Genomic DNA, 25,287 nt, shown 5'->3' with positions numbered 1-25,287 from the left:
TTCATCCTTTTGTTTCAGGCTTAAAATGAAATAGAGATTTAGTTCAATATTTAGGCAAAATCTTAGTCTCATCTGACCAACACCCCCGGTTACAGAAAGCGCTCTGTGAAGTGCTGTCCCATTACATTAAGTTAGCTTGTGCAGTCACATTTATGAGGGTAAGCTGGAACAAGTAATTATTTCTTAACATGGGGGTTTGTTTCTCACCAAGCAAACCTGTGTGCATGTTTTAAATTTTATTTTTAGTTTGACATTATGTTACTGCGATAAAAATGAATTAATTTAACTGCAAAAGCAAAAATACAGAAAAGCCACAAGGCATCTTTTCAAATAGTATTACATTTTAGAACTGTATGTTGTTTAACTCCTAATGTTATTTGTAGAATGCTTCAACCTTTTTCAAACTGTTTGCAGCTGTGATAATGAAGAGGTTTTACAGATATTTAAACAGAATCCTTTTTAAATTTAATCCAAAAGTACAAGCACAATCAGAAACAGGAATGAAAAATATTGTCCACTGTACGAACTGTATTTAACCATGGTGAGATACGAGAGGTCCGACCAGGAGCACCAGTATAATATTAAATATTCAAAAACTAGCTACTTCAATAATAAAATAAAACTGTACAAAGATACAGACACAAAATGCATTGGCAGGCCTGTTAAAAACCCATAATATCAACTCTTATACACAAATATACACTTGTGTATTGCAGATACAGGGTGAAGACAGCAATAACAGCAGAGATTAAGTTCTTCACGCCTAATATACAAAATAAATATTTCCCACAAGCGTGCCTTCATAAATTTAAGGCACTGTTGGACTGCGCTGTCCTGATTTACAGGTTTATAATTTGAAGCCTAGAGTCCAAATGGGTTCCATGTGTTTTTAATGACCCTCTAGGTGGAGCAGCATTATTGTTGCATGTTTTTTGCATTTTTTTTTTTTTTTGCATTCTAATCAGCACCATGCCACCGAGGGGCCCATCTGGGTGGGCTGAAATTGGCTAGTAAACAGTGAAGCTTGATACCCAGCATTACTGTAGGAACTCCTACAGTTTTCTGCCTGAAGTCATACCATAGCAAATGATCTCTCTTCACAGTGAAGCACCCTTTACAGGAGAGGAAGTGTTCAAGGGAAATTAGTACTATCGTACCGGCTTCCATGGTCGCCGATGCCAGGATGCAGAGCCTGGGCAGGACTGGGGGTTGCACTGCTCCATGTCAGGCGGCTTGTCCAGGATGTCACAGTTATAGTCATTGAGCCTCTGTCCGTTGGGCCTTTGACACACCACTAAGCGAGTCATTCTCCCTCCACCACAAGTCTGGGTACACTGAGGGAAACAGCAGACCAAATTTCAAGACTGCTTTACTGGCTACAGCTATACTTCTACAGTGAACACAAAAGTCATAGGCTATATTTTATGGTGTAAGATAACTGTCAAGATAAACATATGCATAGGTGTCTGAATTTCGAAATGTAACTGAATAAACGTGAATAAATGTAAGATTTGTATTTGTTCCTGGTTGTCAACTCATACAAGCGTGTGACATTATATGTTTCATCTGTGGGAATACAGGTTTAGAAGTTACGAATACAAGTTACACACTGCAAAAACGGATCTAAACATAAGTAAAATGTTCTTAAAGTTAGTGTATTTATTCTTTATTTGGGCAGGTAAATAAGGTGATCTGCCAATGGAATGAGTATTTTTACCCCTAAAATAAGATAATTAGACATCCTGCACTTTAAATAAGATGATGGAGATGAATTGTTCCTATTTTGAGTGCAAAAGTCTTATTCCATTGACAAATCATCTACATGCTCAAATCAAGGACAAATACACTAATCTTAAGAACATTTTACTTATTTCTAATTACGTGGAGAGTCACAACTTTGCAACAGTACTAGTACAAATCACAAATTTACAAGTATGAATCACAAATATCTGTGTATGAATCAGAAATTTACAATTACAAAGTCAGTTTACTAATATGAATCACAAATATACAAGTACGACTCTACAACCACCGATGAAGCTGTTTTACACTCCTTACCAGTCAGTGACAGTAATGCACTTGAATGTTTTTTCACCAATCACCATTAAACAAGAAGAAGAGAAAGAAGAAAACAACACGTGCGTTCTCACCACTGAGCTATATAATATACTGGAGTGCTAATTTTGCCGAAAAACTGAAGTCACTGGCCGCCATCTTGCTACTCCCTACTCTCACAGAATCCCACAGGATTTGGTTGCAGCAACAAGCAGTTTTCTGGCTGTGTGAAAACGTTTCACAGGTAATTTTACAGTCAGTGGATGTACTAACACTATCAACTACTAGGAAATTAGGTGCTGAAATATTTTACGTGTTATTCATATTAAATATATAAATATGTATATATAAGTATGTGTACATGTATATATGTATATATGTATACATATATGTAAATATATGTTTTTGTATATTGTTATTTATATATTTATAAATGTTATATATCCATCCATCCATCCATCCATTTTCCAAACCGCTTATCCCTCATGGGGTCGCGGGGTTGCTGGTGCCTATCTCCAGCGTTCACTGGGCGAGAGGCGGGGTACACCCTGGACAGGTCGCCAGTCTGTCGCAGGGCAACACAGAGAGACAAACAGGACAAACAACCATTCACACACACTCACACCTAAGGACAATTTAGGAAATGTTATATATATATTTAAATAAATAAAATGCTAAATATTTCAGCACATGACTTTCTCAGTACTTAACAGTTTTAGAACATAACATAAAAGTATATGGCATTTGACATTTTAAAAGTTTTAATCCCCCCCTGAATATGAGAAAATCCTCGTTATTCAATGCTGTAGCGCACATATTCCCTAGTTACTGAGGGGAAATAGGGAGTACCAATATGGCGGCTGGTGGCTTCAAAGCGACTCGTTCTAACAGACGGCGATTAGCACTCCAGTGTATAATATAGCTCAGTGGTTCTCACAGATGAAACATCTAGAGTCACATGTCATTACTGCCACTAACTGGTAGGGTGTGTAATAGCTTCATCAGAGGTTGTAGAGTCGTACTTGTAAATTTATGATTTGTATTTATATTTTTGCAAATTTGTAACTTTGTAACTTGTATTCTCACAGATGAAACATCTGATGTCACACGTATGTAAGAGTTGACAACCAGGAACAAATACAAATCTTAGATTTATTGACATTTATTGACATACATTTACAAATTCAGAGACCTACGTATACGTTTATATTAAAAGTTATCTTACCCCATAATCTTTATTGTCCTTATGCTTTGCTCCCGTTGATCCAGACTTACTTTCTACGGCAAAAGAAAATACCTGAAAGTTATGTCTTTAGCTGACCAGAAGAAAATTTGCTTTCCAATTCCTGCTGGCTCTCCAAGATGAGAAATCATTTTAACATCTAACTTCAATGTTTGGTTAGTTCATTGTTATTGTTTTCTACAAATAAATGCACAAACTTTGCCCAGAAAATTACAGTGTTAGTGTTTAAGTAGTAAAGAGTTTTACTAATAAATTACGCAAATGTTATTTGTCATCAATGAATTTGTCTGAAATGATATATTTGGCTGATTAATGAATTAGAATATAATAAAAGATTTAAAACAAAAGGTTGTGAGTCAAAATTAATATGTAAAGGCGAAAATAAAAACTGTGTGCAGTTATTCACAGAGGAGACAATAGGATTAACCTTCAGGCTCCAATTATTTGACTTCACAGTTGCTAGGCAACACTGAGGTAAGGGCGGGGATAGCCGGTGGAGGCTAGATCGTCCCAATTCACAAGCTTACGGTCTTCTCTTTTTCGTCAACACTATAAACTGCTCGGCGGCAAGAAGTCTTCGCATCAAACTGTTTTATATGTGACACCGAGCTTGAAACACTGAGCTGCTCCAAGCAGGTGTAAACGTGCAGCTTCACAGTTGCTCTCTGTGCCAGACTGACAGGTGTGCGATTGGTGCCTACTGGAAAACGGCTCTAGGTGCTCAACTAGCTAATCAAACATGTTACCATCCCTTCCCAAACTTTGTCCTACTGGCAGAAAGTGTGGGAAATGCAAGAAATGTAGGCCATCGGTACGCTCGACTGTAATGGATAAAACGTCCGTGGAGATTCAGTGCGGCTTCTACGTGTCTCTGAGTATGCACACATTATGTCTGAGTACCGTATTTTTCTTACCATAAGTCACACCAGATTATAAGGCGCACTAAATATTCTTCCCAAGTGTGTAATATCACTCAGCCCCTTCACGTACACAGCTCTCTCCTGAGAGAGAGAGCTATCTGCCTCTATCAGGAGGACAGAGTAGTTGGACTACACTGCCCTGTTTCCAACATAAGGCCAAAATAAATGTAACTTTTATATTGAATTAACTTACTAGGTTTATTGTTGCTAGCGTGTACTCCGGGCTCGGGCTGCCTAAAAGATTCCACATACTCGGCTGTACAATGCGCATACTCTGAGCTGAGTTGACTCCACGTTGACCCTTCATAAAACAGTTTGATGTAAAGACTTCTTGCAACCGAGAAATTTATAGTGTAATACTGCGTATGTAGTCATAAAAATTGAGGTCTGCACATATATGTATGTGCAGAGTCTGGCTCCAGTACGCTTTGAGTACGCCTCAAGTACGCCTCGAATACGCGCGGACCTCTGCAGAGTGAACTACACCCCAGTATGTGGGGGCCTTTACATTAATGCACTTCTAATTCAGACATTACAGTCAGGCAGTCCTGCAGGCAGCTCAGGAGTCCGGTCAGGTAACCACACAGTGTACCGTAATGCTCCAAATATCCGTTGAGAGAAGCGGCTTCATTGCTAACCAAAGTCGTACTTACACATTTTAACGGATTTTTGAGCGCATTGTACCACATAAAATCGGTCAGTAACCATATATAAGGCGCTCCATTAATTTTTGATAAAAATTAAGGATTTTAAGTGTGCCTTATAGTCTGAAAAATATGGTATGTGGGAGCCTTTAGAGTTAGGCAAACATAGAAACTGCAACATACAGACTTCGTTAACCTGGACAAAAGTATTCTACACTTTTTCAACAGATTGCAAACAGTTTCGTTAAAACTGTTTGCAATCTGTGAAAGATATTCTTTCTAATCTTGACTTGTGTCCAGAGCCCAACATTGGCTTGTCTCGTGAGAGGGACATTTATCGTTACTCATCTAGGGTTTGTGTATTGTACAACATTTTGACTGGATTCCTGTTTAGTTTTCTTAGTTTTCTGTGTCTCGTTCTGTAGCTTTGGTTCTCATTCCCTGAGCTTTCTTAATTTCCAGTTCATCACACGTGGATCAACTACAACCAGTGCACCCATCGTTTGTAAACAACAATTCTTGCACATACTTAATAATACTCCCTGTCTTTACACATCTTCCAATTAACCTATGCTCATGTTACCTTACATTTTTACACCATTTCTGTTATCTTTCCTATCCTTTCACTTTCTGTTCATGTCTTGCTCTCAGTTTGTTTTGAGGTGGAGAATTCAAGATTGAAGTTTGGTATCTAAACCCGTCTCTGGTGCAGAGGTGGATAAACCCGGCTTCAGAAAGTAGAAAACCCTGCCTAGTTTTCCTTTATACTGCTCATTTGACCAGGAGATTTTAACATTAGTCATTTTCTATGCTGTAAAGCTGGAAATGCAAATGATTGGAACTAATCTGCACTAATGTGCAGGTTTTTTTCTTTCTGAACCTGGAGTATCCACCTCTGCTCCTAACCGCCTTCATTTGGATTCTAAAACTATTTTTCACATGGAATTTTAAAACCTGGTCATTGACGACTGTATACACACAAATATTGTTAATCCTTTGAGCTCTGGAGCCTTTGTTTGCCCTTCAGTGCAAACAAAAAATACATTCCTTTTAATAGGTTCAGGTAAAAGGAAGGAAAAACAAAAACAGTTCTTCTAACCCTGAATATAGTCTCACCTCTCCCCACACCCCGTAGTTCCACAGAGGGCAGGGCCCAGAGTCGCAGTTCTTGGACTCGGCAGGTTTGACCCTTTCATCACAGTAACTGTTGCTGCGCCCATCGGCATCCTGACAGACCACCACTCGCCTCTGAAAGCCTCCTGCACAGGTGCTGGAACACTGGATAAAACACACAGCATAACTTTTAGTACATATCAATCCCTTTAGTCAGCCATGACACTGCGTAGAATTATCCTTTGCCCCATCTTTACTGTAAATACTTTAATAATAATTTCATATTGTTTTTATGCAGCAATTTTTCAATTCAAGCTATTTGATGACTATTTGGTCTGACTTCTTCATCCCCATTTTTAGACATAATCACAAGATTATACATATAATTAATTACTTGTCATTATTTATGTTTGCATATGTTAAAGTTATAATTTTGCTGAATTTTTTAAAATAAATGATTCATTCATTCATATCTCAGCACTGTTTTCATTCACTTTGTTATTATGTAAGCCATATGAAAAATATGTAAGATCGTGCCAACTATGCACAGTTCACATTTTCTCATGTTACAACCAGTGGTGGACAAAGTACTCAGTTGCATGCTTGTGTAATTTCTCAGTTATTCAGATCAGGGCAACGGCAAACAGGGTTAAGTCAGAGGCAACCGGACTTTTGCTCAGCTTTTCTGAAAACGTTTTACACCTGTCCAGGAGTCTTTGTCAATTCTGCCGGATTGCGCTGAGCAACCTGTAGTTTATGCGCTGCTGTTTTAAGGACATGAAGGCCCCATCCTTCTAGGCCCATTCCAAGTCAGATGCAAATCAACGATCCACTTGTCACTCTCCTGGCTCATTAGAGGCTATTGCTTGGTGTGAGTGGAGTCCTTGGTCACCTGAATCATGAGGAGACTACTGATGTAATCTCTTTGGAATGAACTTTAAGACTAAATTGTATACACTATGGAGTTGGTTGCGTAATCTTCCCTCAACTCCCACCAACTCTCCGGTGCATTTCAATTGAATGCAGTTGAGAATTATTGGGAAAATTGTCTACTATATTGTACAGATCAGTGACTCAAAATATATAATAATAAGTCTGCAATAATTATGTGCAACAACAGTGCCTGTATTTAATTCACTTAAAGCATTTGAACTGACTGCGTGGGGAATTCCCTTATATCAGAGGGGAAATCCAGGACAGCACTCAATTGAAATCTGAGCATTGCGAGCTGCTCATTTGGATCCATTTGGATCCATAATCTCAGGTACAATGATCTGAAAGCATACACAGCTGTAATCTGAATTTGTGATCCATGATGTAGGGGACTATGATTTAAAAGGGGTTTCTAACTAGTCCCCTTTTAACTGATTGAAAAAAATTCCCACAGTTCGGTGAGGTCGAAATCAAAAAGCACAGGTTTGACTATAGCTGATCAGGGCCCCGATTTTCAAGTTAGCTGTGTTCCCTAAATGGTTTGTGGCACACTGTACTAGACAGTATGCATGATTTATACAGGTCTGAACACAGAATATATTTTATTTTATTTTCTGTGAAATATTTTTCACAGAAATCTCAAAAGTGAGCTAATGTTTCTTCAACATTCGTAAGGATTATAGGAACAGAACAGTGGCTGGGCTTTTCATCTACCAATGGTAAGACAGCCTAGAGATTTTTCACAAGATGCGCTCAGCACAATGCAAAGTATTTGAATCCGCACCACAACAATCTAACCATGTACAAACAGCTGCTGAGATCACAAACATCTTCCAAAAAATGCCAGAGAACATTTCTGCCTTGACATCAGTAATGGGAAGGCTCTGAAACAACTCTTAATGATGCTTAATGAATGGGAGGAAGAACACTCAGTACTATCTGCATGTGGAGGAGGACAGCACGAACCGAATCTGGACACTTTTAGTTTTACTCTTAAATAAGGAGTTTGTTTTCCTTGTTAAACATGAGTCTCTCCTCAAAGGATAACTTTAACATGACGTGAATGCAAGAAAAAAGTATTACGTGTAACACCGCAACCTGATTAAAGACGAAAGATCTGTAGCTTCGTCTGACCTCAGGAGTTCCAACTATTCTGATTTGAGTCAGATTTTCTTTGTAGTAACCTTTGCTTTTTTACAGACACGTGCTTGTCGTCAGAACATACAGTCCATCTGCTTTGGAAGATAAAAACCATCTGCTTTCTGCAGGTAAAAATATATCTGCTCAGCTCTATTTTCTAAAACATGCTATGTTTGCTGAACATACTGCGCCCCACGGTCCCGTCCTCCATTGGTTGTCTGCAGACGGGACGTTCCAGCTACTGTGTCCCGGATGACGGCCTGGATCCTGAGGATATCCGTATGGCTGCTCATAAATGTGCTGTCGGTTGTAGGTAGAGGGGCAGGGAGCAGTGGTGCACTCTTGCTCAGTGGCCGGTCTTTCATCGGGGTCACACAAAGACTGCTCCACCGGCTGGTGGTAGTTGGAGCAGACCACCTGTCTGGTAGCCCGTCCAACACCACATGTCACTGAACACTGGAAAAGAGAAGGCGAAAAGTTTGCAAAAAGAGGGGGGAAAAAAAATACAGGAAACTGTCAGATTCACTATCGCAAAAATGGAACCTAAAGAGATTTCCGTAGGAGTTTTACATATAGTAAGTTATAAATGAGATGTAGGAAAAGCAGTCCAAAATATGCCAAAGTATAGTCAATCATTTATCTATCAGGTAAATGACTATGTTACACCAATCACTGCTTTTACTGTCTAATGTCTCATCCTTAAATACCTGCAATTTAAGGTTGTTGGGTTTCCTCAAGTTAGCTGCATATTAAAGTATTTTTACTACATCATATTTGATAAAGGTAAACATTTTGTCTTGGGAACTATGACTAATAAACTTGGTAGCAATTCTTTTGAGTGACTTTTGTGGTTAATATAGTGTAAGGACTTGGTTACCCTAAAATTAATGGTTTGCTTTGCACTAAACGTACTGCTTCTCAAATTGACCATTTTATAGGTTATAGTCACAAGATGATTTCCAACTACTTCAATACCCGTACAACTGATGTTCAAACAACCCCAAATAAATAGGAATGTTTTCAGTAAACTCACACCTTGCAGCCATGATCTGGACAACATGGCTGCGCGGGTACGTTGTCCCGAGCGGATCCTGAGTGTCAGATTAGGGGTTCAGTCAGTGATGCACAGCTTACAAAACTTTATTACAGATCTCACAAATCAATGTTTTTTCTAAGCTTCCCAAGGATGTTCAGAATTTAAGCCACTGTCTTGGCTTGCTGCAGTTTCCTGCCTCTTTGTGTCAACTGACCTGCCCTGTGTGCTTTGCTCAGGCAGATGTCATTGTGAGGGTGGATGTGCAGAAAGTAGCTGAAATATTCAATCAAATCAATAAATGCATGGCATTAAATCAATAAATTTATAGCATTAAAAGCAAAGAGCAAAATTTCAGAAGCAAGAAGAAACGTTTTTGTACAAGTCTGGACTGCCAGAGATGAACAAGAACCACATTGAAAGGTTACAAGCTCAATTTTTAGCAAGTCCTATCTGAACAGCAAGTGAACATACCGGCACTGGCCTATTTTAGAAAACTGATCACCTACATGAGTAAAACATCAGTTTCTATACTTATGTGTGTTGGATTAAAAGTATTTTTTAAAAATAAATAAAGAATCTGTGCAGGTTTTAGGTGTTATCTGTATCTGAGCAGACTTGGATCGGTATCAATGATAACATATCTACTTTTTAAAATAACCGTCTCAGCTGTTGTTTATCAAATACATTTTAGAACATTTAAAATTATATTTTGGAGATAAATATGGAACATTTTTAGAGCTATGCTTTTTCAAGCACAACTGTACAATTGTTGTCTACAAAAATAAGTTTTAATTTTTCTTTAGTTCCCACCAGATGTTGGCTGCCTTCAGGCACTGATTGAACAAGCTAGAAATCTCAAAACAGTTTGACATTTAGTGTGTGTTCAGCGTCTAGTTTGAATTCCTGGCAAGTACTGCCTGACCTATTCTACTTGGACTCCTTTCCTTGAATTATTTGCACTTGATTTTCTAACTAGAATTTTGTAAAACAAAACGCTCTGGAAACAGAGCGTTTTGTTTTTAATTGTTCCCATGAACAGCTTTATAATGCAAAGCCTCAAGATGTGAAGGCTTGTAAATTTTAAACTGACAAAGTAAGAATTAATTTACTGCAGCAAATAAAATTGACTATAATAGACCTGTGAGTTTTCCGTCAAAGGAGTTTATTTGGGTCTGAAAGGCAATTAAATTGCAGTTTTTTTCAATAATATCCCAAGGTTTAAAATCACAAAATAGTGGCTAATGACTTTTTTAAGTGGGAAAAAAGATCAAGACATATTGTAAATCTCCCAGATCATGACATTACTGACAAAATGAACCGTGTGATTTTTTTGGTCAATTAGTTGGGGAACACTTACAGCAGACCACTCTCTGGCATGCCACTGGCCACAGGGGCTGAAGCAGGTGGCGAACTCCGGAGGGCGGGGCAGGTGAACGCAGTACGATTCGTCCGCGACTCCTCCCTGTGTGTCTCTACAACTGACATAACGTGCCCGCTTCCCCTTGCCACAGGACACCGAGCACTGTTTAAAAAGATAAAAAAAATTACTTTTTTCAAGCAATAAGGCAGATGTTTTATAGTTCTTTCCATAAGGAATAGTAAAAAAAAATTATTCAAAATTTAGGGTTTTCAACAAGGGTGTGTTGAAAAAATGTTTCAACTCTGAATCGATTTGCATATAAATAACTAAAGAATAGCATTTCCGGCTCACACTCTGCATTAGGTTTTTGTCAAACACTTTCTGTGATGTTCAACTTTACCTCTTACTCCTTAATGAATTTACTGTTGGAATGAATAAAGATGCACCCCAAAATTGTACAATATCATCTAAAGCTTAATTAATTCTAGCAATGCTAATTCAGTAAGTGAAACTCATGTTATTTAACCATACATAATAATTAACAAAAATAAATGCTTGAAATAAATCATTGTTTGCTGTGAATCGGTATAATGTATGATATTTTAATTTAATGAGAAGCACCTACAGATGAGATAATTTTTTTTACACAGTATACAGCAGAGGCCAGGCTGCCATACATCGGCCACCGGGCCATCTGACCACCAGCAGCAGCCAATTCAGGTGGAGTGTCTTGCCCAAGGATACAACGACTGAGATGCTCAGAGCGGGGGATCGAACCGGCAACCCGCCAATTGCAGAACAAACTCCCTAACTCTTGCTCCACTGTCACGTTAAGCAGCAACAAAGTTCATCTCCTTAAGATAGATATACACTTATTATACACATTAATGTAACATACAGATATGTATGCCTGTTGCATATGAGAGCATTGTGTGTTTGTCTGAAAGACCAGATTAGGGGAGGTCTGCTTGGCATGTGAGCTCACACGCAGACAGAGAGAGAGAGAGAGTTCGACTGTAGAAATGGTACGGTCATGTTGAAATGGGATCTGCTTTTCATTTATGTAACAATGCAAACTATCAGGGAGATAGAGGGGCCTCTAAGCCCAGACTCAGGAGCACATTTGTGTGTGCCTGCAATTATATTTGTGAGTATGTGTTTGAGACCGATGAAACGAAGCACGAATTACAAAAGCAAAAAAAAAACAACAAAAAAAAGAAGATAATAGCTGTGTGGGATAGGTTTTATCTGGAAAAAAGTTAAATCACTTGGATATAGTGCCCTCATATTTAAAAAAAAATGGATAACAGACCAGAGCAATTGCTTGTTCATGGTTTGCTTCTACTAAATACAGAGGAACATAGATTAATATATATACAGTATACTTAAGCTACACACATAAAAAAAAATAATTTCAAAAACTGCCACTTGACTTCTTTGGTAAGAAAAACCACAGAGAAGCATCAAACCCAACAGTTCTTACCGCGGTCCAGGAGCCGTATCTCCACTGAGTCCCAAGCTGAACGGAGTTCTCAGGGCGAGGTGTAATTTGGGATGCAGAGGTCCGTGGACAGGCAGGCATCTCACAGTCCTGTAACACATGAAAATTACTTTTAATTTCAACAAGAGTATTAAAACAAGAGACTTAAATATTGTACTGCAGTAAATCCCAACTGAATTTTTGTTTATTATAATTTTTGCAAAAAAAATATACCAGCCGAACAAAAGGGTTACTCAGTAAGAATGATCCAATCTGGACATTATTTGGGATCCGGGCAAAACAGTAATGGCTATATACTGTACATTTAATAGGACTAAATAAGAAAAGATATACATTTTTTGTTAACAAAAGAAAAGGGATACAATATATTGCTACATAACAGGAAAGAGACTTTGTAGATTGAAAAAAATATGTATATATGTAACAAGGTACTTTGTATAACTGGGATGCAATGCATCTCTTTACAAAAGAAACAGAAGGAAATACAAACTATCTTTTTACATCAGCAACCTTTGCAGTTGGTTGTGTGTGAGCAGATTTCTTAGTTGGCTTTGCTTGTTTGATTTTTTTTTTTTTTTCATTTTCAAACTTTTCAAAATGTCCTGTTAACCCTACCTGACTGTCTCTGGGCCGCGCTGCAGCATTGCACTCTTTGTCATCTACTGTGTCACCATAGTCACCTAGGACGCATCTCACAGCCCTCATCTGGTACCCATGTCCACAGGTCACAGCACACTGAAAGACCAGATCACACACATGCATAAACACCAACATCACTAGAGCAAGAAATGTGAGCCACTTGAAGCGCCATCTGTTCTTTTTGCAGTGAATATTTTTGACATTCTGCCAGTCTGCAAAGGCGAAGGTAATTAATACTCTGACGTACTGACACATAAGTTCACCCACAGAGTCAACCTGACCTTTCAACAAATTATTTCACATCCAAGGCCATCCAATCACAATTGGAAATACCACAAGAGCAGAGGAAGTGCTGGGATCGGTTTATTTGACCAGCAAATTACAATCAGACAAGCAAAACGGAGCAGATATCCTCCAGCTCTGCAAATATGGCTATCTCACTTCATATAAACATGTGGGATGGAATTAGCATGTAAAAACTACACAAGGGATTGCCAAAGACATCCATTCATTGCTGTTTCAGTTATTTGCTGATTGGGTCTAACAGAGCTGAATCCATAACTGGAAACATAAAGGTATGAATGCAGAAAAAAGAAATGCTTGCATGTGCATGTGTGAGAGAAGGTTAGTCCAGTATGGTCAAACAGAAGCGGAAGTAACTTTTAGAAAATGGAAGCTGGAATTACAATTGGGCCTAAAGGTCCCTAAATGCTGCTTATCTATCAGGTGACATATACACACTAGTATACACATAAGCAAAAACAAATCGGTCCAAAAAAAAATCCATGCATTTTTCACTTAGAACTCCTGTAAACTCAATTGTTTTAGCAAATGTAATTATTTTAACTATTCTAACATGCATTTTAGGTATTTGTTCAAGTGTAAGTTATATCTGCGAGTGTATGCCCGGTGAACTCACCGCTCCCCAGACGCCGACCTGCCATGTTGCGCACTCAGGGAGTTCGCAGCTTCCCACAGCGGGAGGTTTACTGGACGGGTCGCAGAAATGTTCGCTCAGCTTTTCTTCCCCACCTCCCCTGGTGCAGGACACTTGTCGGTGTCTCATCCCCTTCCCACAGGTCACCAGACACTGATGGATTGTAGCGATATAGGTAAAGAGGGGATAAAATTACTGCATGGGGTATAGAAATAAAATCAAAATACAATAAAATCTTCCACTTCTAAAGCAATAAAATGGCTGGTGATGATTCTATTTTAATAGTCCTTTCAAGTTTATATTACAGGGTGTGGATAAAGCATGGGTCATGTTTGTTTTACTCTTTTGCCAAAATCTGAAACTACAAGACTGAAGCGGCAACGCGTTCCATCACTATACGACCAGTTTTTACAAGTTTGGACCAGGTTTAAAGAGGCATACATTATATGGAGCGCTCTCTGTGAAAAATATTCATGCTTTCGGTGTGTTTTTGTAAGGGCCCACCTCGCTCCACTCACTGACTGCCCACTTTGGACATGGCTGCTCGTCGCAGGGCTCCGTTACCACCCTCTCGTATTCGCTGCACTCTCTGTCCACCAATCGCCGGCCCAGGTTGTTCATACAGTAAGACTCTCTGCTACGGATCCCCCGTCCACACGTCTTAGAGCACTGTGCAACAAGATTTCCTCATGCAGTGTCTGCTGAAGCTCTGTATGCGTTGGCTTTCTACAGTCATTTTTTTCCGCAGACATTACCTGTGACCAAGCGCTGTACTGCCAGCTCTTAAGCAGGCAATCCCCATGGCAGGCCTCTCTCATCTGAGGTTTGGTGATGTCAGCGCAGACACTAGCCTCCATCCTCTCGCTCCTTCTCTTCATCTGGCTATACTTCATACACCGAACATCCAGGCTGCGGTAGCCGGGGCCGCATTTTGCTGAACACTCGCTTTTTCCAACGACGTGCCATCTGAGGGATAGGAGATGTTTTTTAAAAAAAAAAATTTTTTTGCAAGTCTGTGCACTGCAGGATTTTGTTGTGGGGGTACATGTTCATGTCTTGGGTGTGGTGGTTCCACAATTCCCACCTGACTTCACAGTCAGTGTTGCAGGGCTCAGGAACAGCAACAGGACGAGGTAAGTGTTCACAGCGTTGGTCCGATACTTCAAGATGATCGCTCTTCCGAACGCACACCGCCTTCCGCCGTCTCTCACCTGAACGGAAGATGCAAATAAAGCCTGACGTTAGATGTCTTCTTCTAACCGTATTCTGTGCTTTGTGTCCAAGAACCCACACAGATAGGCCGACCTGATTCCATTTTCCACCTAGATCAAATGAGGGTCTGAATGGCTACACAACGCGTGGAGTATCACCCCTTCTAAAGCACGGCAGTCCAAGTAAACCAACAGGCTGGACAAAGACAGCACTAGTCAGAGAAGCAGCAAGATGGCATTGGCAACTCCGGAGGAGTTTCGCAGATCAAAACTTTTATTGGTGAGCTTTCCAAATCTCCCCTTTTTGGAAGAATGGCAAGAAGAAAGCCTTAAATAAGAAGTCCAGTGTCTGGCTTGCCATAAGCCTTGTATCGCAGAGGTCCACAACCACCGTCAGTGCGCCCAGAGCGCACTGACGAGAGCAATAGAGATTTGTCTGGTCAGCGCGGCGACTGACTGAGAAACCTGTCGCTGTGAAAGGTGATGAGAATGTTATAAACTGTAACAGTCTAGAAGTGCATTGAGCTGAAAACAGGGAGAGATCAGCAGCTGGATCGTGCGTAAAGACGCAGCGGGAACCTCTGTGTGCTTCAGTGTTGCTGCTGAGGGGATCATAAAGGCTTGATGAAACTCAGCCTGATTCACTAATCAGGTTATAGATTTACAATGATAAACAACCCATAGATGAATGTGTAACAGTATAATAATTCGGTCAATAATTAAAATCTACTTAATTTTATTCAGTATTATTTGAACAATTGTGTATTATTTATGTTTTAATCCATTAACTGAACAATAAAGTATTAATGCGTCTCTTTCTCTTTTTAACACAAGTAATACATGTCTACTTCATTGTCTGGTGGGATAAAAATGAGATGGAGTTGACTCCACCGGCTCTTCCAGGGTCCGGTTAGCCCCGCCCCCAAACATGCCCCGCCCCCAAATTAGCATAATCTCACTCTTAACTTTTGATAAAAGTTGAGAGGTCTGCCAATCAGCTAACCAGTATTTTCGCCCCTTCCCAAAATTACTTCAACGGAAGGTTTCCAGATGGATATGCGAAGCAAATCTATCTGGCGGCGTCAGGTTAGTTTATATAGAGCTTAATTCTAAATGTAGTTTTACGCCTGAAGAAACGTGAATTAAAAACGTTTTTTTGTTGTTGTTTTTTTACTTAATTTAGTATACAACCTATGACTATTCTAAAAGGATAATAAACCAAGTCGAAAAATAATATCCCTCATTCCTTATCTGAGGAGCCTTCGTAGCCCAGTCTTACCCTGACACAGGCTGCTGCATTCAAGCCAGGAGCCTGAGGGATCCCACACAAACTGCTCTCTTTTCTCCTCGATGGGTACGTTGAAGGAGTAACGCACATCTGGGTTGTAAAGGTTTCCCACACAAAGGACCTGCCGAAACAATGTTGTCCACACTGAGACATCGTGTCTTCATACGGAGGGATTAAACTCAGTATGTAACAACAAAGGAAATCTTATGCTGAGGTATATATCAGAAAGTAGACCATCAAACTATGCAACAGTTTTACCTGTAAAATAAGCTCCTCATCAATGCGGTCTGTGCAATTGATGCGCTCAACTTTAGTATCTGAGCCGCTGTACTCGATGACAGTCCCCTTGACGGTGATTTCCCTTTTGAACATTGCCACCACAAAGTTCCCATTCAGGAGGAAGTTGGATTGGCTGTCAGACAACGCTGTAAAAAAGCAGATGAGTAAAGGTAAGAATAGAAAAGAAAAGAAAAGAAAAGAGCTCTTCTCAAATAAAGGCGAACAGCGCTCCTGAATTGGTTTTTCTCTTGTAGTCTGATTAGAGAACTGTTTTCAGTCATGTCTGCCACTGATCTGCTACTTGAGCCGATGCCCTCTGGAGGAGCGAGGTTCTAAATGCCAATATGACTGACTAGACAAACTCTCCAATTTATTGCAAGTATTATATTATTTATTTGGTATTATTGTTTTTAGTAGAAGAGATGACAGCTTTATTTATTTTTTTAGGATATTATGCTCAGGTCCGTTGTCAGTATTTTAGACCCTTCCAAAATTCACAAAAGGTTATTTCAGGGAGCTCCTTAGATTCCGTATTTGTAGCATGTACAATGATTGTATGTGATAAAAACAACACAGGAATGCATAATTGGGAAGTGTTTGGGGGATGGGGGGACTTACCCCTCGCTCCCTCCCCAAGTCAACTTTACATCTACAGACTATATTTCTGGTTATTGTTTGTAAAATAGCTCCAGCTCAGGCAGTTACATTAATTATAACTTCATGCTTTAATTTAACTAATTCCATTGTGACACTGGCTGTATGTTTAGGGTTTTCCTGTCATACAGCCTGCCTCTGCTCTGTTGTTTTGTGGGCTGGCTGGCTGTTTTCCTCATCCTACTCTGCTCCACTCATTAAAACAAGCTGCAACACCTGCCACGGCTCTAATCACAGAGTTGTTGTTTCACCGGGGACTTTGCCTTCTCATACCTGCCTCTCACAGCCAGTCAGTGCCAGATCGATTCTTTGCCTCATGTGAGTTTTCATTCCAGTGCTTTTGTGCCCTGCTTGCCTACCTGTGTTGCTGTATGTACCCTGTGCTCGCCCTGCCCTCACTGGATTCCCATCACCTCGCTAAAGGACAGAGTGCCCGCATGATTATTGTGCCACACCCATGATTCACTGTTGGGATGGTGTGTTTTCCGCTACACATTGCATCAAGGCCAAAAAGATCTAACTTTTCTCTCATTTAACCTGAGGAGTTTCTGTAAGACGTTCAAACCCGCAATATCGTTTAATACAATAAAACTGCTGTAGATTATTCCAAAATGTTACCACCGACTTGTTTGCTGTGTTCTTTGGTCTTCTATTTATAGTGAGAAACACGCAAAAGTGACTTTTAAAGGTAGTTTGTTGCACCACGTTTTATTTAGAGGCAAATGGGGCTCAAGTCAAATATTCCAGATATTTGAAAGCCATGGATCATTTTCCATCCACTTCACTATTATGCATAATATTTGTGGTTGTAGTGAGACAAATGTGAAAAATTCAAGGAATACGCACTTATCTATAAGTACTTATCTAAGGCCATGAAAGTAAATTGAAATTTCTCATTTCTTCATTTCTATTCCGATTCCCATGTCCAACTGTGAAAATCTATCTTTGAATGTTTTTCCAAAGCCAATGCTGCAGGCAATCATGGGCATTACCATTTAAGTTATTTGGAGTTAAACAGTGCGACTCCCCTTAAAGACTGCCACTGCAACGCAAACAAAGGCTCTCCACTAACTGCAAATACAAACAAATGTGGAAACGTGCAAATGTACACTAACTGACTCCTCTACAGTCAAAAATGTGTTTTTCCAAGAAACATAGAGTTGTTTCCAATCTGATAGTGCTCACCCAAATAAATGTATGTGATTATTCCTGCAGATAAAGCTATGTTTGCGCTTTCCTTCACATATTGCTGGATGCCAGCAAACCAATTAGGACTGACAATGATCTCTACTTGTCACGGCTAACATAGCACATGAATGTGCCTTAAAAACAGAACATGCAAACTCCATGCAGAAACACCAAGGGTTAGACTCAAAACCATGACCTTCTTGCTGCAAGGCAACAGCACTACCCACTGCGCCACTGGAGGATTAAACGGTTTGAGAATGTGTTTTTTTTCTTTAATATTCAATGAGAGGCTCGACATTAAGGAGATTCAAAAGCAAACTCATATAACCGCATTATTGATGATGACAGACCGCTGAAAGTATTCATACACCTTGAAAATTTTCAAATTTTCATGTTACAACCGTTCAGCACCCTTTTCTCTAATACGCCTGAATAAAATCCTGTGCAACTGGATCTAAATGTGCAAAACGTATTAGATTAACAAATGCATTTTATGGTGGCATGGTGGTGCACCTAAACTGACAGGAAAGCAATAATCAGAGAAGCAGCCAAAAAGCCGTTGTAACTTGGGGGAAGCTGCAGAGATCCACAGTTTTGAGGCTACAAAAGACATAGACTACCACTCAAAAGTTCAGTCACTTAGAAACATCTTTATATTACTAATAAAAAGCACAATTATCTTCAATGAAAATAACCAACTGAATCAGACATAAAGTCTAGACAATGTTAATGTGGTATTCTTTCTATAATGGAGCGGGCAGCACAGTCAACCCTATTGAGCTGTTGTGGGAGCATGTTGACCGTACGGTGGATAAGAAGTGCCATCAAGCCAGGCTGTAATCGTGATTGCTGCAAATGGAGGCTTCTTCGACGAAAGCAAAGATTGAAGGAAAAAAATTATTTCAAGTACAAATCCTTATTTCTAACCCTGTCAAAGTCTTGACTTTGGTATATATTCATTTCACAACTCATGTAATTAACAAAATGTGAGTTTTCTTGGAAGAACTCACATTTTATCCATCGAGTGATCCCAAACTTTTGTGCGGTAGCGTACAGCCAAAGCTACAATGGGGTGGTTTAGATTGATGCCTAATCATTTAGCGGTTAGAACGGCCAACTCAAAATATTGACCTAAAGGCTATTGACACTCTGTGGAAAGACTTGAAAATGAATGTTCAGATGTGTTACAGCCAAGACTAAATTGGAAAAAATGCGCAAATAAAAACAGACAAAAACTTTCTTAATCTAGATAGGGAGCTGAAAACGAAATACTCTGCACATTTCCAGAATTATATCTGTAAAAATGTTTAGTCTGGATCAATATTTCAATTATCTATTAAGCATTACACAAAATGCATTTGTGGTCATAATGTGAATACCTAAACTTTTGCTAGTCACTCAATAGTACCAGCTGAGATGACCAAATCAGCAATGTGTGGCAGAACCGGCAACATTGCAAAACTGAATTGTGACAGAAAAAGCTAGGCCAGACCCTGTAAATAGCAGTCTGCACATGAGGATCTGCCAGATGGGATAAAAAATGCCATTAACGTTACCTCCAATACAAACATTTTTTTTTAATTCTGTTTTTATCTTTTTTTCCATTTGTCTCTCCCTCAAAAGCAAACATATACCTCAATATCTGCTTTCACACACATCCTGGGCTGAAAATGCCTGTAATTAGAACTTATTAATGCCTCATTTATCTTTCTAATGGGTGACACTCCATTTGCTTTCCAAAGCCTCAACCAACCCAGATGGATAAACACCCTCCCTTATTCCCCCCTGTACTCTAAACTCTTTTTTTAATTATTGGTCCAGTTTAGCCTCTTTTCCATTTCCTTCTATTGCTCCTAACAAGCTTTACCGCTCAGGGTCAAAACATAAAAAAACGTTGTAATATATGGTCATAAAAAGAATAACGGCATAGACTCTGAGTGTCATGCCACTGCTAAACAATTTGTTAAAGGGATACTAAGCCATTCAAAGTAACCTGGAAAACCTAAAGCCTAACAATTGGTTCTGTCATCCTTGTTAAATGCCATCAAGCACTTTCGATAAGTGATAATGAGTCTTTTACATCGCTGCAGAAGAATTTCATACTTGTTTAAATCTACAACTCTGAAGGGGGTTCCCAAACATTACAACTTTCTCCATTTGTGGATATTGGCTCTCACTGTTTCCCACTTCACTCGAGTCCCACTCAAATGACTTGCTGAATCCTTTCCAGACTTATAAATATCAATAACGTTCTTTCTCTTTTGGAGTTTAATTTTGTTGGCTGGGGGCATGAGGAGGTTTTTGATTTTGTTCATATTTCAGCCTACGTCACAATCTCAGACTGATTCAGTTGGAGTATTTTTACTTTTATTTTACAGGCCTGGCAGTAATCAAGCCTTAGTGTGGCCTGGGAATATGAACCTAATGTAGTCAATCAAAAATACTTCATGTTTTAACAAATGTAGGTGGGGCTTAACCTTCAAACAGGGCCAAATTAGTTTAGATAGTTCTTTGAATTAATAAATAAAATCATCACCTGAGAGCTGCACTATATTGCCAAAAGTATTCGCTCTCCTGCCATGACTCGCATAAGACCTTAAGGGACCTCTCATTCTTAATCCATAGTGTTCTATAAGAGAACCACCCTTTGCAGCTAACAGCTTCAGCTTTTCTGGGAAGCCTTTCCACAGGGTTCTGGAGTGTGTTTATGGGAATTTCTGACCATTCTCCCAGAAAAGTATTTTTGAGGTCAGACACTGATGTTGGACGGCAAGGCCTGGCTCTCAGTCTCTGCTCTAATTCATCCCGAAGGTGTTCTGTCATGTTGAGGTGTAGGAACCACCTGTTCCACAGGTGGCCACAGATACCACCTGTGGAACACCCCCTACTGGCCATGTTCCACAGGTGGCATCCTATGACAGACCCTCCCTGAAATTTACTAAGCCCATGAGAATGACCCACGCTATCACAAATGTTTATATAAACAATCTGCATGCCTAGGAGCTTAGGTTTATACAGCTGTGGCCATGGAAGTTATAGGAAGACCTGACCTCCATTATTTGGAAGGGTGAGTGAATAGTTTTGGCAACGTAGTGTAGGGCTGGATGATATAGAAAAAAAAAGTATCTCTATAAATTAGAAATCATATTGATCAATATCGATAATTATCAACAAATTCAAAACATATATTTTAAGTGCATTCCTGGTCATTTTATGCTGTCGCTTAGCAACATATTTTTAGATACAGAACTAAAAACACAGAATTAAAACTGAATCCTTTATTCAACCAAGTCATTCCAAAGAATGCATGCTATCTGAACTCATTGATGTTCAGAGCTTGGTGACTTAGCATTTCCTGGGTCTGCGTTTGTGATTGGTTGGCAGGATGTAATGACTGTAATATTAACTTACACAGCTAAAATGCATAGGGAAAGAAAACTTTTTTCTATTGAACTTTTTATTGATAATTTTTCTATCATCGATATATGTCTATCGATCGATACATATCGTTATTGAATTATCGCCCAGCCCTTATTTAGTGTATATTTTGAATTTGTTATGTTATGGACATACACAAAGCCCACTCACCGAGATAGTTGTCATCTTCTGGTTTTCCAGAGTAGCTAACCTGCTTGATATCAATGTTGGTGGCTCCAGCTGGGATTCGCACAACTGTGTTGTAGCCTAAAAAACAAACAAAGAAGTACACAGAAGAAGAATGTCAGACATTAAACATGGAAAGCTGCACATAATTTCAGAACCCTCAGAAAGGAATAAAGTAGCTGGAACAACACAATGAAAGATCCAGCCTTGATTTCCATGATAGCTACGCTATGCTTCAATAAACTCCATTCAGAGAAGTCCAGTTCCCTCAGCTGGGGTTTAAAATGTCACACTTGAGGAAATATGAAAGCTGTCCTTGTCTCAAATAACTTGCAGGAGGCATTGATTTCAGTCATTGAGGCTTGTTCATAAAATGATCTGTTATTATTCCCTTGGCTTTACATTTTGGCCTGTAATTACAGCGCCTGTTTTGTTGTACAATGGTAACACAGAAATGACAGATTGGGAGAAAGAAAGGACACCTTTGTTTTTAGTTTTGACCAAAACATGTCATTTAAATCCCATATTAAAGAGGTTTCCAGGATTTTCTTTTTTCACCTTTAGAATACTGTCGAAATTAGAAATATTTTGTCCAGGATTGATGCTGAAAAACTGGTCCATGCATTTGTTACCTCAAGGCAGGACTATTGTAATTCTTTACTATCAGGAAGTCCACAAAATGCAGTTTGAAGCCTTCAGCTGATCCAAAATACTGCAGCAAGAGTTCTGATGAAAATCAACAAGAGGTCTCTGAGTGCAGACTACTTTACATTTCTATTGTACAAAATTTAATATCGGGAGGAGGCCCAGGGGAAGACCCAGGGAAAGACCCAGGACACACTGGAGGGACTATGTCTCCTGGCTGGCCTGGGAACGCCTTGGGATTCCTCCGGAGGACCTTCCCAAGTGGCAGGAGAGAGGGACGTCTGGGCCTTCCTACTGAAGCTGCTACCCCCACGACCCGACCCCGGATAAGCGAAAGAAAATGGACGGACGGACGGAAGTTTTAATATCTGTTATACTCAATAAAAACAAAGTTATAAAAATCTATAAGAGGGATCATATTTCTCCAATTTTACTTTCCCTTTATTGGCTTCCTGTTAAATCAAGAATTAAATTTAAAATGATCCTTCTCACGTATAAAGCCTTTAATAATCAAGCTCCATCATATATCAGAGCTCTGATTACCCCGTATGTTCCTAACAGAGCACTTTACTCTCAGACTGCAGGTCTGCTGGTGGTTCCTAGAGTCTCTAAAAGTAGAATGGGAGGCAGATCCTTTAGCTATCAGGCTACTCTCCTGTGGAACCAACTCCCAGTTTTAGTCTGTGAGGCAGACACCCTGTCTACTTTTAAGACTAGGCTTAAAACTTTCCTTTTTGACAAAGCGTATAATTAGAGTGGCTTAGGTTACCCTGAGCTATCTTTTTAGTTATGCTGCTATAGGCTTAGGCTGCTGGAGGACATCAGGGTCTATTTTTCTCACTCTGCTAAGTTTTCCTACTGATCTTCAATTTTGCATTGTTTCTTGTTTTTTCAACTTTAAAAGTTTTGTTCTCTCTGTCTTTTGTCTCTTCATAGTAGGTACACCTGGTCTGTTGTTCTGTTAGCTGTGATACCAATCAGGGGGGCAGATCATCTTCCATTACCATATAACATAGAAAGGATTCCTGGATCAATGTGAGCTTCTGAGCTTTTTTGTGTCTCTGCTCTGTCCTCTCTATCCTCCAGTTGATGACCGTTCACACTGAGCCTGGTTCTGCTGGAGGTTCTCCTCTCTGTTAAAGGGGACTTTTCCTCTCCACTGTCGTTTCATACGTACTCAGTATGAGGGATTGCTGCAAAGCCATCAACAACACAGAAGACTGTCCACTGTGGCTCTACGCTCTTTCAGGAGGAGTGAATGCTGCTTGTCACGACTTGATGCAATCAACTGGGTTCCCTTTGATAGGAAACTTTTTGATCAATCTGCATGATTTGATTGAATTTGATTTTGTAAAGTGCCTTGAGATGACTTGTGCTGTGACTTGGTGCTATATAGATACAACTGAATTGGACTGAATTAAAGCCACTGAAAGCCAAGTGGTGACAACTAAAATGTAGGCATGAAGAATTGATTAAAAAAAGAAAGACAAATGAACCGAATAAAAAATGATTGAGGAGAAATTAAAGGGCGATATAGAAAATATAAACACTTATTTCTCAGGAGTGGAGATTGGGTGCAGGGGAAAACACAGTAAAACAGGGTGAAGTGCACCCAACAGGTATTTTATCTTGTTAGGATCCATAAGCCAAACTTTTTGGTTTGGTAACAATTTTGCCTATTTGGCTTCTGTTTCTGTCATGAATTGGCCCTGGTGTAATGTTAAGTCTTAATAACACTGAAGAAATTAACATAATTTCTGTCATGGGAAATGTTTTTACCGCAAAATTTGAACTGAATAAGTCGGAGAAGACAGTCAGTATGAAGTTATCTAAGTAGATAAAGTCAGTGTTTAAGCTAGCACCTTAAGCCACTCGGGGGCAGCACTTGGTTTACTTATCTACTTCTCATCGGGTCTGAGAATCCTCCCAGAAAAGGAAACAATGATTTCTACAAGATTTTATAAGAAACAAAACAATGCATTACACCATTTTTAAGGCACACACACACACACACACACGTGTATATATATATATATATATATATATATATATATATATATATATATATATATATATATATATATATATATATATACAACAGTTTTGTACAAATTGGCTTTTTTAGCAGTCACATTTCCTAAAAAAAAACGGTATGTTGAAACTTAAATCATTTTGTCCTTCGCTGCCTTTAACAAGCCATTAGTTGCCTCTGAAATCACCTCTTAAATAAAGCTTAGAAACTGACCACACACAAACCTCTACCCACCACAGAGTAACACAGGAATGAAAAGTAACCACAACATATTGAAGAAAAAGATTAAACCTCTAATGACTAGGTTTTACTTCAAACACCCTTTTCTATTCTAACACTGTACGAAGATTGATTTAAAAAAAAAAAAACACAACCGTTTGCAAATCGGTGTCAACGATGGGCCTCGACCACAGTTAAAGCAAAAATATGTAACATGATCTCATTGCTATCATTTAAAACAGAAAACCAGCTATATAACAGCTATATAGCTAAGTAACACACTGATTAATACAGTTCAGCAAATGTCATATATTACATTTTCTTATTAACGCTAGCTAAATTTAGCAGTAGTTCCGAGATGCTTATTGCAGAGAATATCGCACCTTTTGGTCATTCTGCTCTTTATAGTGTTATACACATCATAGTCGTCTTTGCTACACTCATTTCACATTCCCGTACTAAAAATTGACAGAGGTTGCTGCCGAATTGTATGACACAATGCTTCAAAACAGTAACTTTTTAAAACTTTGGTAGCCAATAAACAGGTTTATTTCTGCCTATTTCTTTTAAATGTAAAATTCCAAACTCAACCATAGGAACACTGAGTAGGGTTCAGTAAATACAACAAACCTCCTCACTTTTATCAT

At 39.2% G+C, this 25,287-nt stretch overlaps 1 protein-coding gene across 3 annotated transcripts in view; it reads right to left on the bottom strand.

The window, feature by feature from the left end:
• LOC105920985 (A disintegrin and metalloproteinase with thrombospondin motifs 20) overlaps window positions 1-25,287 on the bottom strand; it is a 129,246-nt gene that overhangs the window by 36,311 nt on the left and 67,648 nt on the right. For all 3 annotated transcript variants that reach the window (XM_036147324.1, XM_036147323.1, XM_036147328.1), the window contains 13 exons: window positions 21,730-21,825; window positions 16,279-16,445; window positions 16,012-16,141; window positions 14,606-14,732; window positions 14,277-14,487; window positions 14,026-14,190; window positions 13,504-13,674; window positions 12,561-12,680; window positions 11,928-12,035; window positions 10,442-10,606; window positions 8,235-8,504; window positions 5,979-6,140; window positions 1,158-1,334 (listed from right to left, as the gene is read on the bottom strand). In XM_036147324.1, coding sequence (XP_036003217.1) covers window positions 1,158-1,334; window positions 5,979-6,140; window positions 8,235-8,504; window positions 10,442-10,606; window positions 11,928-12,035; window positions 12,561-12,680; window positions 13,504-13,674; window positions 14,026-14,190; window positions 14,277-14,487; window positions 14,606-14,732; window positions 16,012-16,141; window positions 16,279-16,445; window positions 21,730-21,825 — 2,069 coding nt within the window. The remainder of the gene's footprint in view (window positions 1-1,157; window positions 1,335-5,978; window positions 6,141-8,234; window positions 8,505-10,441; window positions 10,607-11,927; window positions 12,036-12,560; window positions 12,681-13,503; window positions 13,675-14,025; window positions 14,191-14,276; window positions 14,488-14,605; window positions 14,733-16,011; window positions 16,142-16,278; window positions 16,446-21,729; window positions 21,826-25,287) is intronic.

This window comes from Fundulus heteroclitus, chromosome 2 (assembly GCF_011125445.2).
Source record: "Fundulus heteroclitus isolate FHET01 chromosome 2, MU-UCD_Fhet_4.1, whole genome shotgun sequence".
Lineage (NCBI taxonomy): Eukaryota > Metazoa > Chordata > Actinopteri > Cyprinodontiformes > Fundulidae > Fundulus > Fundulus heteroclitus.
Note: the sequence above shows the minus strand (reverse complement) of the source record. Positions and strands in the feature narration are given on the sequence as shown.